Source organism: Schistosoma haematobium, chromosome ZW (assembly GCF_000699445.3).
Source record: "Schistosoma haematobium chromosome ZW, whole genome shotgun sequence".
NCBI classification, from domain to species: Eukaryota; Metazoa; Platyhelminthes; class Trematoda; order Strigeidida; family Schistosomatidae; genus Schistosoma; species Schistosoma haematobium.
In genome coordinates, this window is record NC_067195.1 from 67,942,856 (window position 1) to 67,962,599 (window position 19,744).

At 29.2% G+C, this 19,744-nt stretch overlaps 1 protein-coding gene across 1 annotated transcript in view; it reads left to right on the plus strand.

The window, feature by feature from the left end:
- The window catches only part of MS3_00004224 (uncharacterized protein), a 75,344-nt gene that overhangs the window by 32,267 nt on the left and 23,333 nt on the right, over positions 1–19,744 (plus strand). The window contains exon 4 of the mRNA XM_051212116.1: positions 10,989–11,476. Within this exon, the coding sequence (XP_051072253.1) occupies positions 10,989–11,476 (488 nt within the window). The remainder of the gene's footprint in view (positions 1–10,988; positions 11,477–19,744) is intronic.

A 19,744-nucleotide genomic window follows, 5' to 3' on the forward strand; every position in this document is an offset into this window, starting at 1 on the left:
TATCGAATAAATTTCAGTCTGACTATCGCTAGTCAAGGCAATAAATATTGTTTAGTATGAGGTAGTTAAGAATGATAGCTAAGAGACCTTAAATGTGGGCTCGCTACCAATTCCACTACTACTACTTTTACTGATGTGAACGAGAACACAGAGGGGGGATGACCAATTACATTTTAACAGAAGTTTACAAAGTCCTTTGGTAAAATGTGAAAACCATACGTTCACTACTTCCTTTGTAAATCCTCTATCGATTGTCCCAAACTTCATCGTTCGTTCACTTTCACAACAATTACTCTCTGTTCCCATCCTCTTCGATTCAATCTTCCCAACCTCCTACTGCCAGGCATTTTACTTCTGATTGGTATTATATACAACATACACCACACTACTCCTACCACAAATACCACTACTGCAACTGCTTCAACTACTACTACTATTAGTACTAATACTAATTCTAATAATACTACCTCTACTTCTGCCAATACTATAACTACTAGCAGTACTACTACTACAATTGTTATTATGCACTCTGTGATACTTTAACAGGACTAAATGAAAGTATATTGTTGGTTATTTCCAGTAAATGATAAATGGTTTAACTGTTAATTAATAATGACACATGTTATACCCTTTTAAAGAAAAACACGTAGATAGTTGAAGAGTTTATTAATTATTGCTTTTTGAAATTCTAGTTATTTGAAGTGTTGAACTTCTGATTTAATCTCACTAGTTCAATTCCTGTCTTGTTAGTCATAATTTGCTCAATTTTATTTGTGACAAAAAATACGGATTATTATTCCTTAAACTCTCAGAGTAAAGTCTAACTGGTTTTTCTCTTGCTAGCGATTCCTTAGAATGATTCTTTTTTTACATGGTAGGTAGAGTCACTAACCTTACTCTCAACTATGCTCTTTTACTCGAGCTTTTGAACTGACAGTACCTCTAGAGTGGCTCCAAACGAAGTAACGGTTGATTACCTATTACATGAAGTTTATTTCGATCACCAAGCTATATGATACAACTTATTTCATCAAAATATATACTCTACTCTGATTGCATTTTTATATTAAAAGGACATACCAGAGATTATAGAATACAGTAACTGATACTATCTTTTCGTGTACATTTTTTTGACTGCTTTCCATGTTTCCGTATAATATTTCTCGAATAAAAGTTTTATTATTATTTTAAAACAATTTAACAGAGATAACCGTGTAAGTTAGTATGTGACTTTGATACCGTACAAAAATGTGAATTTCAATGAGTTAATCAAATACCGGGTAATATGGTCATTTTTAAAAATAAAAAACTTTTTAGTCATATACTCATATAAACTTGTAAATCATGTGAGGACAGTTGATAGTTTCTCTTTTTAATGAAAATTTCATTCCAATTGTAATATAATCATTAAAATCTTCCCCTCTTTGTAAATAATTAATATGCCTCCAGTAATAATTAACTTTAAAATGGATTTCTTATAGTTATAATGTGAAAATCACGATTTACATAATGTTAAGTTACTGTAATCGTTCAAGGCTCTCTTCCTCGGTACATTATATATATATATATATATATATTACAATTGTAAGTCAATGCAATAAAAAAATCCTTAGAAAACTTAATACCTACTTTAATTGCTTGTAATTCTCCAATAGATTGAGATAAATTACAGAGAAAAACAAGAAAGAGGGTTGCTACTCAATTTATTTCATTCTAATTTTAAAATATTTATTCTATAAGGTCAATCATACAACAATGCCTTATGGCTAAATAAATTTGGATTCCGTTTTAAAATTCCGCTTCTCAACATATACCATAATGATGTATATATGTATATATGACCTTAAATACTCTCTCTCTTTCTCATTTACATCAAATGTTATATTTGTAAAGTCTGATGTTCAATTTAATTTAATTTTAAGTATTCGCTGGAATTTTTCTCAATGTAATTATTATTATTGTATTTCTAAACTTAATAGTCAGTAATTGTTTTAATAGGCTTACTCGAGATTATAGATATTAAATACTGGAGGGATTATATGTCAATTTAACTTCACAGATACCACTAGTATTTCACCAATACTAACAATACTACTACTATTATTCATGATCGGGAGCATAAATCTGAATTTATATATATATATATATAAAATAATTACTGAAGGTATATTTTACTGATGACCTCCAGTGTCATCTGAAATGATCTTGAAACATTTGAGTGAGCTCTAACAGATCAGAATGTAAGTGATGTGGATGAATAATTTATTATGCAAAATACGAAAACGGTTAGAATTAGGATTTAGAGTTCAAATTTGTGGTTATATTTTCGAATATGCGTTACAATAAGAAAATATTTTTGTAGTTATACAGATGGGTAGTTATTCAGATAGTTCTTTGATTCCAAGTCTTAAGAATGTATAAGATTTTTAAATCAAATCGAAATGTTATGTATATATTCCAATTTGTCTTCTACTATTTTTGCACTACAATCTAATCACTTTCTCATTTACATTTTAAGAGTTACTTAAGTTCTTCTGCATTCCTTATTCTTGTCATATTTATCCATCCTAATCATTTCTATAACCAATGACTAGTAGATTTTACTTATTCCCTACTTGACTCTAAAATAAGATATAACCTATCTGTTATTGTGTTTTGAATTTCACACTAAAATCCAACATCTATCTTTACTTGACTTGGCTCATCTGTAAAGTATACTTTTACCAAAGAATCTATGTAATTGAATTGCATTATTCGTATATATTTATTTTCATTACGTACATTCGTCAATTTATTGTCAATGTTGTTATTAACAACAAATAATCCATAATATTAAATTAAAGATGGAGTTCATATAACTCTTAAATCATTATTGATATATATATATGTTTGCTAACCTTGGATGTTAAGTACAGTTTCTTTATCCAGTATCATAACTGTTGTTCTTTTCATGCATATACACAAGTATGTATCTATAGGCTTTACTTTTTGACTGAAATGTTATTATTTTAAGATAATAATTTATCGTTTATCAGATCAGATTGATTTCTTATAATAATTATTACATTTATAAATATGTACTTAATTTATATACTTCAATTTGTTGTCCTTATAACAATAAATTAATTTTTATGCAGATACATAATGCATTATATATCTCCTTTCTTGTTCTTTTCTCTTGATAGAAATATGTTGTGTTTTGTATATGTTACATGTGATGAATTCTTCATTGTTCACTTACAAATAGAATTATTTACTTATTGAGTTAAATATTTACCCACTTACTCAAATATCATCATCATCACTACTACTACTACTATTACTACCACTACTACTACTACTACTACTACTACTACTCATCACTTACTAATCTAATGTATTTCCTTTTGTTTGTTTCTTTTTCTCTCACAGTATTGTCCTTATTAATTGACTTGTAAACATGTATATGTGCGTATGTACATAATTTTTGTGCATTTATTTTTCTCTTTGAGAATATATTCAAGTTAATAAGAATTGAAATATTATTAAATAGGGTCATACATAATTATCAGTATAGAGTTGTGGAGATTGTTGAGTTGTAATTGAAATTATTAACCGGTCAATGAAAGAATACATAATTGTTTCTAAAATATGCATATGCATAGAGATTTTTTTCTAGGTCTATTTCACTTGTTCTTACATACACACAGATAAATCCACATATTCTAAATTGGCTGTCAACATCAGCTATTTAAATGTTCGTAGCCTGGATAACTTTTATCTTCTTTATCAATGTAATTGATTTTTTTATGTACATTTAGTATAACTTAAATAATAATAATAATAATAATAATAATAATAATGTTGATGATGATAACTAGAGCGATGACTAGGAAAGGTGGGAAAAGAAACACGAGGATAAAAAAGAACAAAGACACGAAGTAAACATGAGATTGATCATGCATTATTGAAACTGAATATACAAAATGTAATTATTATTATCACATAGCATTTTACTACATTTTCGAGTGTATTATTCATTTATAAGAGTAATTTTTTAAATGATGCTGATAATTAACTGTGTGTTGATGATGAACGGAGATAGAAGGTTCGGTCAAGTACTTCAACGTACAACTACTTACTACCAATTTATTCATTTATTTGTTTGCCTTTATTATTTCTTAAAAAGAAATCACCATATAAAATGGTCAATATTTCTCACAAAGAACAACTTTTTACCTGGACTATTCTCATGATAATGACAACATGTTGTTGACATGAATTTCTTGTCGCTTGTCCTCCTTTTCTCTTTTTTCAGTATACCTTCATTTCTAGTTTGTTATCTTCATACATTTTTCCTTACTTACATATCGTTTTGTTTTATCTTTTAACTTTTTTCTCTCTTCTTATTGCTATCATGTTCTAGGGGTGGACTGTGTGTTTTTCTTTTCTTTTATATCTTTTTTGTAATTCAGATTAGTATATTGATAATAAGAAAGGGTATTTGTATGTACTCACTGATAGACAGTTAAATGTGTATTGTACTATAATTGTTATTATCAATGGTATTGAAGAGTAGATAATATTTCAACATAAAAATGCAGTGAAATACTACTCATATGTATATACGTTTACCTGTATGTGTTTTATGAAAATTTATACTATCATTCTATCTTGTATACTTTTCCATTCGTTTTTTTCTAAGAAATGTATTAAAAACATTGAGAAAGCATTAGGAGGAGAATTTTGAAGACGTTAATGATGATGAAGATAGGAATAGATTAACTTATACACGCACAACCATTCAATCACTCATACGTTAATAATACACTGATATATATTTATGTAAATAAGGTTCATATAGTTTAATAAGTAAACTATTTATATTCAGATACATACATACACACATACAATTCATGTTAAGTTTTTTGATCCAACAATACACAATACTACTACTACTACTACTACTACTACTACTACTACTACCACTACTTATCCAGTAACAACAACTGATGCAACTGCATATTATAATATTACTATTCATAGTAGAAAAGTAAAGTGAACAGAAGAAATAAAAGTTTACAGAATAGTCGCACATATAATATTCCTATATTTTTTTTATTACTATACATTACAAATATGTCTATGTACATGTACATTACTAGAATAGTCAATAGTTGTATGTTCATGGTACAATTCAGTTTTTCTATGCAATTCACAGGATAGATAAGAGTACACTATTTGTAAACAGAATGATCTAATAGAAGGTATATGCATATATTTTTCGTCTTCATATTTTACTCTCAATACAAATTTTCTAATTATTACTTATCGTAATAAAAATAGTAGTTGTAAATGAACAAATGAACTAAATGGACTAGATGAAATTGACAGCCTAAATATGATGAAATAGTTAGTTATGACAAAATAATGTATATTAGTTTTATTTAGTAGGCGTAATGGACAGAATGGAAAATTTAGTATAACTACTGTTATTAATGTTTAGAATGATCAATACTAATATTGTTATTACTATTACTACTGTGCTGTATGCTACACATGTTGACAGATATAAGTAGTATGTAGCATTAATCGGATGTAGTATGCTTTTCAGAAGATTGAATTGAGGAGAACAATAAAAACAAAGAGAAATTCTAATAACAATAGGATTTAAAGGATCATGAAGCATGTAAAGGACAATTGAAGAAAGTTTTGCAAATGAAATATTTAATGTATAGTTTTCACATTTTACGAAGACACTTTGTAATTTTGCGTTTTAAATTACGTTGTTTTCCCCCCCACCATGTCTTCGTTCACTGCATTAATACTATTATTATTATTACTACCACTACTACTAGTAGTAGTAGTGGTATGTGGATAACACATATTTAAAGTGTTCAGAATTAAAACAATGTATTGATACTTTTTATTGTTATGTTTTTGATCTATTTTAAATATCTAAAAATCGTAGTTTATATATATAATTCAGATGCAAAACAGTTGACAGAGTAGAGTACTTATAAAACAACAGAGAGATTTATTCTTCGTATATACTAATTTATAAATAATAAACCTTCTATGAGAGTGTGTATCATTTCAAGTTATCATTTCTTGCAACAATTCACTGAAAGTGAAAAATAAAATAAATAAATGAAAAGAATTACAATTCCAACTTGTAATAGGAGCTGAAATATCAGAAGATAAAATCCAAAAGATAATAGAAAATAAATACAAATAGATCATTATAATCCAATTCACATTAGATTTTATCAAGTAGAAACAAATACTCTACTCCTGTAGGTCAGTTATATTTTATAACATTTGTGCTATACTATCAGTTAAATGTGTATTATCTGATTATTTCCAAGAATAAAATATTTAAAAAAAAATAGTAAATTCGAATAGAGCAACATTATATTATGTCATTCATTAACTGAAATTTGATTATAACTATGGTTACGCACAGGATATAATCAATCTGCCAAAAAAAAATTCACCGTCATTTTACTTACAGATATACACATAACGATGTGTTTGTTCTAGTCATTCTCAAATTTCATTCCATTCATAAATAATTTATTATGTCATTTATATTAGTATTAAATGACTTGTTTAGTTTGTTTTGTTTTTGTTTCTAAAAATTCCAAATATTACGTAATTACACGTATAAATATTACTCCTTGTACTATTGACAATCAGTTCCCATACTTGTACATTGAGCTTCGTTTTTTCGGTGAAAAAAAAATACAACATAATATTCTAGTTTCCCATTCAGAATTGAACATTTGTATTCAATCTTTCATGTATTGCAACAGATGAATTATATCTCTCTTTTTTTATAAATTTCAGCTTTATTTCCTATAAAAATGCATAAAAACAATTGAAATTCAATAAGATTTAAGCAGCTAAATTAATTTCTTTATTTTTTTAAGTTAAATTTTCTTTCTCATATTGTAATGTTTAATTCCCCGGGCAAGATCTATCCACACTTCTAGACGATGATCTGGGGATATAAGGACACATTCCATGAACTAATTTGAGAGGTCAGATCAATATCAGACTAATCCCCTCCTCTATCGAAACACGAATTATTACTTACGTTATAGTTTACATGAGTGTATAACATTAAAAATGGAGAGGAAATTATCTCACCCTCCCGCTCAAAGAATCCATGACTAGGTGTGTACACCTGTATTTCAGGTGCGCATATAATGTACATTAGGTAATATGCTATCACAAACAGCTATCACGCTCCCGTTAGTTGAGCCATGAGTAAATTCAGAGAAGTCAATCTTCTCATTTGTGTGTAGTTGGGAGAGGAGCGAGGTGTTTGATTTGAGAAAATTCTTGTAACATAGTACTCTTTCATACCGTTTCCTAAAATTCCAATCATATTACATTGATACTGTGTAATACTGATTTAGTAAATATTGAATATTCAAACTTTGAGCCAACTATATGCATATTCAAAACCTCAACCCTCCAAATACTTATTTCGATCCTACTAGTCTGATGACAACATAACGCAAACTTGTGTAGCTTAACACTAAATGTATATATTACCTACTTCTATTAATTCTCTGAGTTGGATGAATAACTATTTTGTTATGCTGACTTTTAGTCATTAAACTTCAAAGTCAATCAGATTGGAATATTTTATCTTTGTGTTCAGAATACGATGAACATAAAGGATAGTTTTAATTACCTTCAAAAATACCGTTGAATAATGTTGAGTTGTATACCTATGATTTTCTTACATAATTTTCTATAAGTTACTGAAAAGAGAGAGAGGCAAATTTAAAGTAATCTTAGAATAATTACAAATAACAGTAATATGCATTAATCATTCACGATACATTATCGAATATGTGCATGTTTTTGTCTCGCCGTTCTCTCACCAACCTACCTGAGATAGTCGAACCAAAATGAATACATATTCTAACCAATATATTTCAGTTAAGTCATCATGATACTCAAGCTGAACCACTACGTCAGTGTAGTAGTTATAGTTGGAACAATATTTACAATTGATTGATTACTCAATAGTGACCAATGTCATGTATATCAGGTCATTCATAATACTAATTAAATTCTATTATAAATATATCTAAGTCCTATGAGAATTTAGTCGCGATCTAAATAGCACAGTACTAACTTCGCTAATCGTGAAGCTGAAGGATATTAGATCGAATCTACCAAGAAAACTTCAGTTCTCTTAAAATTATAGGTACACTTTCGTAATAAGTATTAAATAGCACGAGACCTGAATCCAGGGTTTCTTATTAATCACTTCTCAACCTCCACCTTTCAATCCGGACAATATCTATTTAGTTAATTGAATTTATATTTAGTTAACTAGAGTAACAAAAAGAAAAAAAGTTATTTAATCCATTATAATCGTTGCTTATATATTAAATATTTATCATGTGATTCATTCTTGAATTAATACCTGCTTCTTCATTTTCTTCATACGAAAGTAATAATAATAATAGTAATAATGCATAATAAATATATATATATCTAAATATAATGTTTAATCCGGTCAAATCATGTGGCTGACAGATGGTGTACAACCCTTTTTTTCATTGTCCTTCTATATACTCTCTTATGAAGTCGACAAAAATACAATAAATGTATCAATTAAATGACGTAATATCCATGTATCTTATTTATTTATGTCTGTTCTTATGTTTATAATCTAAATTAAAATAATCATAAGTATACATTACTGTCATATATATATATATATATATATATATATATATATATATATATATATATATATATATATATATAACTTATCAATAGAGTGTTTTAATGAAGAACTATTATATATAATATACTGCTGAATTAGATTAACATTACATGATTGATCTAGATAGTTGAGAAATTTTACTAAATAAACCGTAAACTACTTCAGTAGGTGTTTTGTTGTAGAACATGATAAATATACAGAAGACATTTGAATGAAGAAGCTACACTGACGTTAGTATGAATGTGGTATTGATTTCTTTCTTAGTGTAATAATTAAATATTCAATTTACAGTTAATATATAGTTAGCTCAACTCTCTTTTTGGTTCGGTGATATTAGACTATTTATTATTTGTATAAGGTTGTAGAGATTGTTGAGTTTTAATTGAGATCATGAACTTATCAGTGTTAGACCACCATTGAAAACTTGAAAGCGCTGGATTACTTAAAGTTAGAAATCAACTCCGTATTCTAGGGGTTAAGTGTTTGTGTGCCAGATCGAAGGTCCTGGAGTTCGAGTACCTCGTACGGGATCGTGGGTCAGCACTGCTGAGGAATCCCATATCAGAACGAAACGGCGGTCCAATGCTCCCAGGTTTTTACTGATGGTCTAATATTTATTTTCTGTTTACACAGTATAATTTGCGGTATTATTATTTGGATGCATGTTAATAGATGCATTTTTTTGCTGTCAATAGATAAGTAAATTAAATGTCTAATCAGTTTAATTACTCTTTCGCCCTCACTCACTCTCCCTCTCGCTCGCTCTCAAACTGATTGTTTTCATTAAAGAAGGCTTTGGTTTGCAACTGATCTAATTATCATGTTTCTGTAGTATTATGCAATGAAAATATCATATACATATCTATAACCTAAACTTTTATTACTTACCTTCATACATTCGAATGTCAGCTCCGGAAATAATATGAATTTTAATGAATGTACTCATCTATACCATTATCCAATATCTTATCGAGAAAATAATTCTTATTTCTTACAGGTACAATTGATTTTTTGTACTTTTTCTTCCTCACAAACACATTAGACATTTTAGACACTGATTAGAAAAAGAAAATAAGACAATAATTTAGAATTATTATTTCTTTATAGTAATTCAGTTAATATTTCAAATAAGTCAAGTTAATAGTTAATACAAATAATAAACAGTGCAACCACCAAACATCTCCTTGATACAGGACATCAGGTAGATACCTTACAATCCTTTAGGGTGATTAGTAAGCAGCCAAACTCCAGTCTTCTTAAGTTTGCTGAAGCCATTGCCATCAGGCGTCAAAAACCTGACCTATGTATTCAAAAGGAGACGGTGGTTAATCTTTCCTTGCCCTGGTGACAAATATTCCTTCACTGCACCTGTAAAAAATTTTTTCTTTTGCATTTATTACATCACTGATTTTATTCAACTATCTTTCAAATTAATAATCTTTCAACTGAACTCTACTCACTATATTCCTATTAATGTTATTCATTATGTAATCAATTGTTTCTAACCCATTTTTGAACTGTTGTCACAATTAATGTTGTAGAATATTCTTTCACATTAGGTATATATTTACAATATTCAGTAAGCAATTTAAACCCATTATGCAATTATGATTTTTAAATATCACAGATTGTAAGCAGCTGATGAGAACCTACGAAATAAAATGAATTCATGCTATTCTGCTAGAATCTTTGTTCTTACTCTTTTCAAAATAATCTACTGTTTCATTTAATAATTAGCTGATACTTTCAAATATGATCCAAATACAAATTCCTTCTTGATAGTTTATTGGCAGTGTACTCTTCATGAGTAATCCAGACTTTATTTATCTTTATATATTTTCTATGAAATAATCAATGAATATTGTATTGAATAGCTTTGAATGAACGTGAAATAATCGTTTAATAATCCCCAAGTCATGATGACAATGATAGTGATGGCCATGATATCAGTTTATTGTTAGGACGTCATAGTTGAAAACAACTGAATCAAAAGCTGGAATACAGAAGTTTCCTAGTAATAATAATAATAATAATAATCCGTTTACCATATTTAATATAGTATTTGGAAAATACAGTTACTTCATTATTTTTTCAGGGCTCTTTAGTAGTACCCATATGCAAATGTGTACACTATCAAAACTAAGACTTTTAGAATTCAATTTCAGTATTAATAAAACTAGATACGCTATAACTAGTAATAATAATATTAATACTAATGATTATAATTCTTTGTTTTACAATTTATTTATTTCAGGTGAACGTCCGTATATATGTCGGCATTGTGGTAAAGCTTTCTCACAAAATGGTACATTAAAACGACATTCACAAACATGTAAAGCTGCTTATAATAAAAACAACAGTAACACTAATACCAATAATAATAACAGTAATAATGAGAATCGAGATGTTCATTTCAGTCAAAAATTCCCCACATCTACACCTACTACCCATCATCAATCATCATTCATTAAGAACATATCAAATAATATTACTGATCCAATTAATTTGAAACCATCAAATTTTTCAACATTATTATGTGATCCAATTGATGGATTATCAGATACTGAAGGTAAAATGAATTTATCACAATCTATAAATAATATTAATCATATAAAAACTACTTTACCTACTACTATGAATAGTATAAATACTAATATGAATATCGTACAGAATAATAAAACGAATGTAAATAAACTATCGAATCGATATATTTATCCTGAACCAACTGAAAAACAATTACATGTAAGTTATCCTAATGATGATGGTTGTTTGATTTTAAACAAAAATTGTTATTCTGAAAAGAATGATTAATTTTATCAAATAAATGGATGAAATTTATAGAGATAAGCAAGAGTAACGTTTTGGTTGAAAATCAAAATAAGAATAATAAGAATAGTTTGTATGGATTTTCTTTATTAAGAAAATTCTATTTGTCCTAAAAATGGATGTTTTTCTTTGATTTGAGTTAATCAGTAATATTTTTTTTTGGTGATGGGTTACTTATTTATCATTGTTACTTCTCGTAGAGCATAGACCATCGACCACAATCCTTCAACCAACTTTGTCCTAGGCAATCCTTCCCAGTTGTTTTCATGTGTTATTGATTATTTTGATGTTTGCCTCCACTTCCCAGTGCAATGTGTTTTTTGTTCTGTTTCTTTCCATGTTGGGGGTTGTTTTGTGATACAGTTTAATAATTTTTCTTGATGTGTGTTGTGTCCTACCTACTTCCAGTGTCTTTTCCTAATTTCCTTATCAGTTGAAAGTTGGTTTGTTGCTGATGGTGTACGGCGAACGAATCCAGATTATCTTGTATTGACAACTGTTTGTGAACAGTCATAACTTTTCGATGATGGTTGTAGTAGTTCTCTAATTTTCATCTGTGTACCATAGAACTGTCTTGACGTGTGTATCAAGAATTCCGACGTTGATGTTGGGTGACAGTTGTTTTGAGTTGCGGGTGCTCTTCAATTGTAGGAATGTTTGGTCATAAGTGCATCAAAATAATCCAATATTACAAGTGGACGAAGTTTAATACATACTTAGACGGAAGGATTTAAATTTGATGTACTCATAATTAAACTTGAATATCTCCGTCTAAGAAGGTATTAAAATTGGGCCAATTGCAACCAAATTCTTTTCACCATAATTACAATTTGTAAATTTCATGAACTGAGTTTCGTGATCATCTTTAATTTGGATTCTATAACGAACATTGTTCAATTTAAGGAATCATTATTTTGCAATGAAAATGCCCTAACTTTCATTTTTAACTGACATTAGTAATAGTTTTCAGTTTTTATATTTTACTGGTTTCCTGGGTGATGTCAGTTTTTGACGTAAAATGTCAGTATAAATTAAATCCAATTAAATAATAATTATGTAAGTAACTTCTAGATGAAATTCAAACGTTATAGTAAATTGTTGTGGTTGTGTCGCTTTAGTCATCAAAAAAATTTGAGATCACTAAATCCTAACTTGGTAGACTAAAAAATTATAAAACTTTCATAAGTACAGTATATTATGTATAATGTTCTTTTTGATGTAGAAATAAGCATCTGCTCACTAGTGACTGAATTCAAGAGATACTCCTGGAGTTCTAGTGAGAAGCCGTTACCAGTGGAGTTCAACCACGTCTGTTGTGAGATATCAACTCACTGAAGACAATGGTGTACGGTGGCGCTATTTTGTGGATTGGTTGAAGTCAGACATTAACACCGTTGGATGCCGGCTCAGTGGTCTAGATGGTTAAACGTCTGGCTCGGGACTGATAGGTCTTTGGTTGGAATCTCGCAGGGGGGTGGCGGGATCGTGGATGCGTACTGCTGGGGACGAAACGGGCGTCCAGTGCTTCCAGGTTTTCCATGGTGGTCTAGCTTCAATTGTCTCGTGATTTCAATCAGTGAAATAAACAACTATTAGTTTCTATTCATATATGTAAATAAATGGAATAACATTTCATAATAACATAAGACTGAATAAACTTAATGAAAGGCATTGAAACAATATATATGATCGTATAAAAATTGTGACTATATCAGTAATTTTGTTCTTATCTTAAAATATTGTCTTCTTTTCTAAACTAAATAATTGAATATATATATATAGTGAAGATTTAATTCACAATAACTGATTCATACATAGGATTTTATTTGATGTTTGTTTAATCTTTTGGTGTTAATCAAATTTTACTGATCGTTTTACAAGTTAACCACTAGTCTAATTGACTATAGATTGAATGTATTTTGTTAAAATGTTAAGTAATTGGAAATGATCGGTTGGAAACTTTCTTTAAATTAAGTTTCATGCCTGTTAACACTTGTCATCAAGATGGGATTACTATCTTGAAGGGGTTTCGTGTAAACTGTTGTGATGTTCTAATAACTTAAAACACTGAAGTATTCCGTAGATGATTTAATACAAATTCCTTCTAGTCAACTGTGTACTATCAATAGTCTTACGTACAATATGTATCAAATATTTGATCATTGGACTGTATTAAATTAACATTTACTTAGGCTTGTGTTGAATCACTAACTAGACAAACAAAATTAGAAAATAATTATATTTAATAGTAGAAAATACATAAATAAATAGATGTCCAATAGTATTTTTTTATATTTAAATTATTCAATTACACAATTAAAGTTAATTGTCAACAGTGTCAACATAACGACAGTAATTTTGATGTAGACACTTACGTTCAAAAAAATGTATGTGAAATGATGTTTATTTTTCTGCAAAATGATTTTTATCGAATTATAAACCTACTTTCATTTATAAATATATTAGTTGTTGCACAAGCTAGTAGCTATCTGGACTCTGTAGCTAAGTGGATAACTCATTGACGTCTGAAGCCAAAAGTGTTGGGTTCGAGTCCTGGAGTGTGCATTAACTGTGGGATACAGGTATATAAGGCTGACTCCTACTGCTAACCGCCATCTATCTCCGCATAAACCTACCTCATATGATAAAATGCGTTAGAACTAAAGAATCACTGAGTGATTGTTATGTCCTACCTCAAGATACCTTAGTAATTAATGCATATACACGGTATCATATAAGATGGAAATGAAGATCTTCAGTTCTCACCTTTCAAATACAATATAATTGTATTATTAAGTCATATATGTTATCTAAATGGTAGGATAGATGAATGTTCTATACATATCAATGATTCGTATATACATGAGTTAACTGATACAAAAAAGTACATTGACTAAATTTAGATTATATGTTGACTGATTCATTCAAGGTTAAGATCAAGGATACTGAATTGTTATCTTAATGTGAATATAAGTGTATGTTCATGTAACCTTTTACAGCAATTTCAATGAAAAAAAAGAAAAGTGGTTTCCTTTAGAATAGATATCAGTTTAACCATGTTATTTGTATAAATATTAACACTACGATTGACACGGATAAATTGATTCAGTCGACATAACCAAATTAACTGATTAACCAATAACACATTCAGTGTACATCATACGTAGAATTATATTTGCTTGTGAAATGCTGATAAACAGGAAACCTTAAACCTAAGTTTTCTTCTGTTCACCACTAGTCAGTAAGGTATACCTGTAATCTCCAAGGGATTTATTATTATTTAAAAGTCACAAATACTATCCTCATCCAAACAGAACAATATACAGATTTACTAATCGATATCATAAAAAGATTAGTTAAATCATTTAGTCATGGATAAAGATATTCGGTCCGTTGATAATTCTTTTTTTCATAGGTTTCATTCTAGTTCAATACCATGATGTCATCAATTAATTTCCAGTTTCGTCTTTTTCCTCTTTTTAACAAATTATTATCTATATCTTTGTATACAGAATATTACGATTTTTTTCTCAAAATTATTTCTTCATTTGATTCGTGTTTATTCTAAAGAGCAGAGAGTCTCCAGGTCACCTTATTACAATGTGGTAATAAAGCTTTGTTGTGTATACAAAATAAAATCTTTGTATTTCTCTATGTGTGTGTATCTACATTTATGTGTACGCATGTTTTGACAAAAAAGATGTACGTATAAGTCATTGTAATCGCTCACCCATACCATACATATGTTAAGTAACTAACAGATCGATTAGATAACGTCATACCACCATACATTGTTTGGGTTACATAGGATTTGTTGTCTGAATTACGTACTATCTAACACACATATAGATATATATACAAAACTGCACACATATATGCATGCGTTTTCACGTCTCTAGCTTAATTCAGCTTTAATTCTGATATTAGTGATTACTACAGGGTTTTTGGTCTGTCCATCTGCTCAAACACTGCTCTAAAATATAAATATATATTTACGAATTTCCTATTCATTTTCATTCCCTACATTTGAACGACACATTGCTACCCCCACCCCCATCAATGCTTTAGTCATTTTTATCCATGTGAAAATTTCGCTTTGTTCGTGTGACAGCCCCATGAAGCATGAATAACATACTGTAGTATCTAACATAAAAGTTCCGTGTACAACTCTTGCAAGCCATGTTTTCAAAATCGAACTCACGTAATAACATACACCCTCTTTGTTATAATGACAGCCGCTAAGCTTATTATTAATAAGAAAAAATTTGTCTGACTCATATATATATTTACCATATTACTTATTTACTACCTAATGTACATCGTACGACCTCAAGGGAGAGAATGGTAATCTAGTTCATGGGATTTGTACGTGTGTATTGAGAAGAGAAATATGAGATATAAAGATAGTCAGTGTACAGTCAAGCGCAAAAATAAATAATACATTATCAAAAAAAAAAAATTCGGTCACTCTTTTATACATCTATTACATTTTATGTATGCGTAAATACGAAACTATTATCAATGTACACACTACTTTTCTCTTTTTAATTTATATATTGTGTATGTATATATATGTGTTCATGTACACGCCTGAATGAATCTATCTATACATGTTTGTTGATGGCGTATGCATGCAAAGATTTTCTTTACTACTTAAAATTCGGTGTTTATATTTTTTCATCTCTCTATCTCTCCTTCCTCCTTTCTTGCTTTCCTTGTAATTTCCATTGTATATCATGAGTGAACAATGTTGCAAATTGTAAATGGTAGACTTTATATACAATATATTGGGCAAATCAATGCGTAATCATTATTATCCCTACCTCCCTCCATATTCACCTCTTTCAGTGTGTAACGACTTAACTACCGATATTCGACTGAGAGATAGGAAAAAGTCAGACATATGTAGATAGTAGAAACTTATTCGAGCTTACACATACCCACATGTATATTTGGCAAATATACAATATTCATGTTTGCTCATTATTCCTATTACAATCACTATTATTACTATTAATGATAATAATAATAACTACTGTTAATCATGTTTAGTTTGAGCAGAATTCTATAAACTAGTACAAACGTGAAAACCAAATAAAAAATTGACAACCATACATTCTACTCATATATGTATATATATATATCTATGGACAAAACTAATATGCACGAATAAGAATGTAAATTACAAGGTCGAATTAAGGTCGTATCTTGTGACAAATAATAACAATAGTAATAATAATATTGTTCATATATCATTCTGTATACAATTTATGAGTATAAGTGAATGAAATCATTCAAAACTTTATAGCCCTACTACCTCTTTTTTTTTCTCCCCTATCACATGAAGGTTTATAACAAGATTTTGATTTCTTTTTTGTTTTGTAAATATGTTTTGCTGCAGATTAACATAGTACTCCAAAAAAAAATTTAAAAAGGGTATTAGAGAAGAGATGAAAATTGCATAGTAAGGAGAATTATAGTTTCGATTCAACAGTTGAGGTATACTGGTTGATTTTTCTTTGTTAAATAAAATACTTGTGTGTATTACGCTGTGTAAGGTTATGATATAAACATAATTCCATGCAATGTGTTAGTATCGATAAAATGCTGATGTAACTATGATAAGAAACTTAGCCAGTTGGTATTGGGAATGGATCTTAGTCCTAGTGTGGGACTCTTCAACAGTGCCGATCCACAACCTCGCCATAGGGATCGAATCCAAGACTTTCGATCTCGGGGACGAATCTTTAGTCTCTATACCAAAGAAATCTCCATAAATCCTTATAACGATTCGCCAGTCATGTTGATGACAGAGTTTCAGATTTTACTAACGTTGACTGCCAGCAGGTCACTGGATAATGTCAAAAAATCATCAGTAGAGGGAAAGTTAGGTGCGCATGCTTGGCGAGAATAAGTGTATTGCACCGTTTTAGAATGATAGTAACTGTTAAACCAATCAATATGTTATGACATAAATTGTTGATGACTTAAATTAATATGAAGAGATTACATTTCTCATTAGTTCAATGCTCAGTTTCTGATAAATTATCGATAATAATAATAATACTTTCAATCCTATTGTTATTAGAATTTCTCTTTGTTTTTATTGTTCTCCTCAATTCAATCTTCTGAAAAGCATACTACATCCGATTAATGCTACATACTACTTATATCTGTCAACATGTGTAGCATAGACCATATGAGTAGTTAAATCCTTCCTATAAGTTGATTGATTACATTGTTTTTTTATCAACTCTTATCATTAAATATATCGGCTGGCTTTGATAAAAAATTTTAAACTGTCATTTTTTTTCTTTGTATAAAGGTGTATATGTAGATCTAAATAATTGGTGCAGTTCCAAAATAGATGGTAAATCATCATCAACATGAAACCTAGCGTGCATTTATGAGTTAGCCTGAGTCGGCATACTGCGTTGACACGATTAGATAAAGTTAACAAGATGCATCTATCAACATGGTTTAAACTAAGCGTTAATAATTTCATAGACCAATGCCATGTCTCACTTTGACTGCCTTTTGCCTTCTTTCAACCTATCCCTGCATCAGGAAATATTACCTATTGAGAGATTCCCAAACATGTTCATATTTATCTCGCATCATCAATATGTTTGTTTGAATTAGAATTTTTAATTACTATTTCATTCAACTTATTATTTTGAATTTATCATCATAATTTAAGATAACTTGCCTACAGTTATTAATGTAATAAAATTATAGAAAAAAACTCGATAAGTAAGTTTAGTTCCACATTAGATGAGTGGAGATGTATAGATATATAAGTGTGTGTGTTTGAGGGCAGTAGAATCTATTAAACTGCAACAGTTTTATCCATGTTAAGTCCCTGTTCGTTGTAATATCTCACTGTCCTGTTTTTAAATAATCTAACCATGTGTTATCAAGCGATAGTGTTATAATGAATAAAGCACTTATTTTTCAACCACCGAAGTACAGTTTCTAAATCTTCATTTTTTATCCACTTTAATCTTAACATGTAGGTAACATCACAATCCTTGAACATTAATATTAAAAACTATATCTCATTGTTAATAATGAAACCGGAATGTTAAAACGATGAGTCTTGTCATTTTTAAACTGTCCACTTTCATGAATGATATATTCCTTCAATGAGAAAATTACATGTCTAAATTATTCTATATGCTAACTTGAATAATATTAATGAATGGTTAAGAATCATTAAAGTGGAGAGATAGCTTCTTTTGTAAAAAAAAACGATCCAGTCCATAAGTACGAACCCAGTTCTATTTAGATAGTAACTTGACATTATAATTTTCATTCTGTGATGACAAAATCAATGCTATCTACTAATTATAAAGGTTTTGAATATGATAATATAGACTTTTATATAACATAAGATAAGAAAGATTCATATTAGCAGAAAGAAAAATTCATCTTCTCCATTATGATTGGCTTTACCATACAATTTTAGTCAGACTGATGTAGGAAAAGAAAACTTTTGAAAGAAACTTAAAACCACATTTTCGCTAGTCTTCAGAATTCTTTATATGGTATCAACTAACTACTTCATAATATAATAAGTATTATATTGACCTAATCATTCTAAAATTAATCTTATCATTAAGTAATATACATATGATAAACTTCTTCTTGGCACTCTATACTAATTGTTAGAAAAATACTTTGTGAATCTGTATAAACTTGTCTCTTCATCTGTCGTTCTCAATTTTCCCAATGAATATTAGAAAGTCTTAAAAAACAATTGAATTATAACAATTCATTTAATTGAGTTGATTGCAGTTCATTATGCAATAATATATCTTTTTTTTAATATTCCAATGAGTAGAAAACGGTATTTCCAACGTTTCATGACTGGATAGAAGTTACTTCTTCAAATAAAGTAAATAACCAAGAGAAAATCAACAGAAGTGTAAGTAAGCAAAGATGGACGGTGACTAGCAATGGGATCTAGGACTTGTCAGCAGGATATTTCTGTGTTTCAAAGTTGATGTCCACTCCGGAACTTCAACCCAGTACCGTTCACCTCAAATGCCAATGCATTAGCCACTTAGCTACCGAGTACTGATAGTCAGTCGCTTGTGCAATGGGGTGAAGTTTAAATTCATTTTGTATTATTTGTTTGAATCTTCCCATTGATGTTTAGGATGGCACTTGATCAGTTCATGT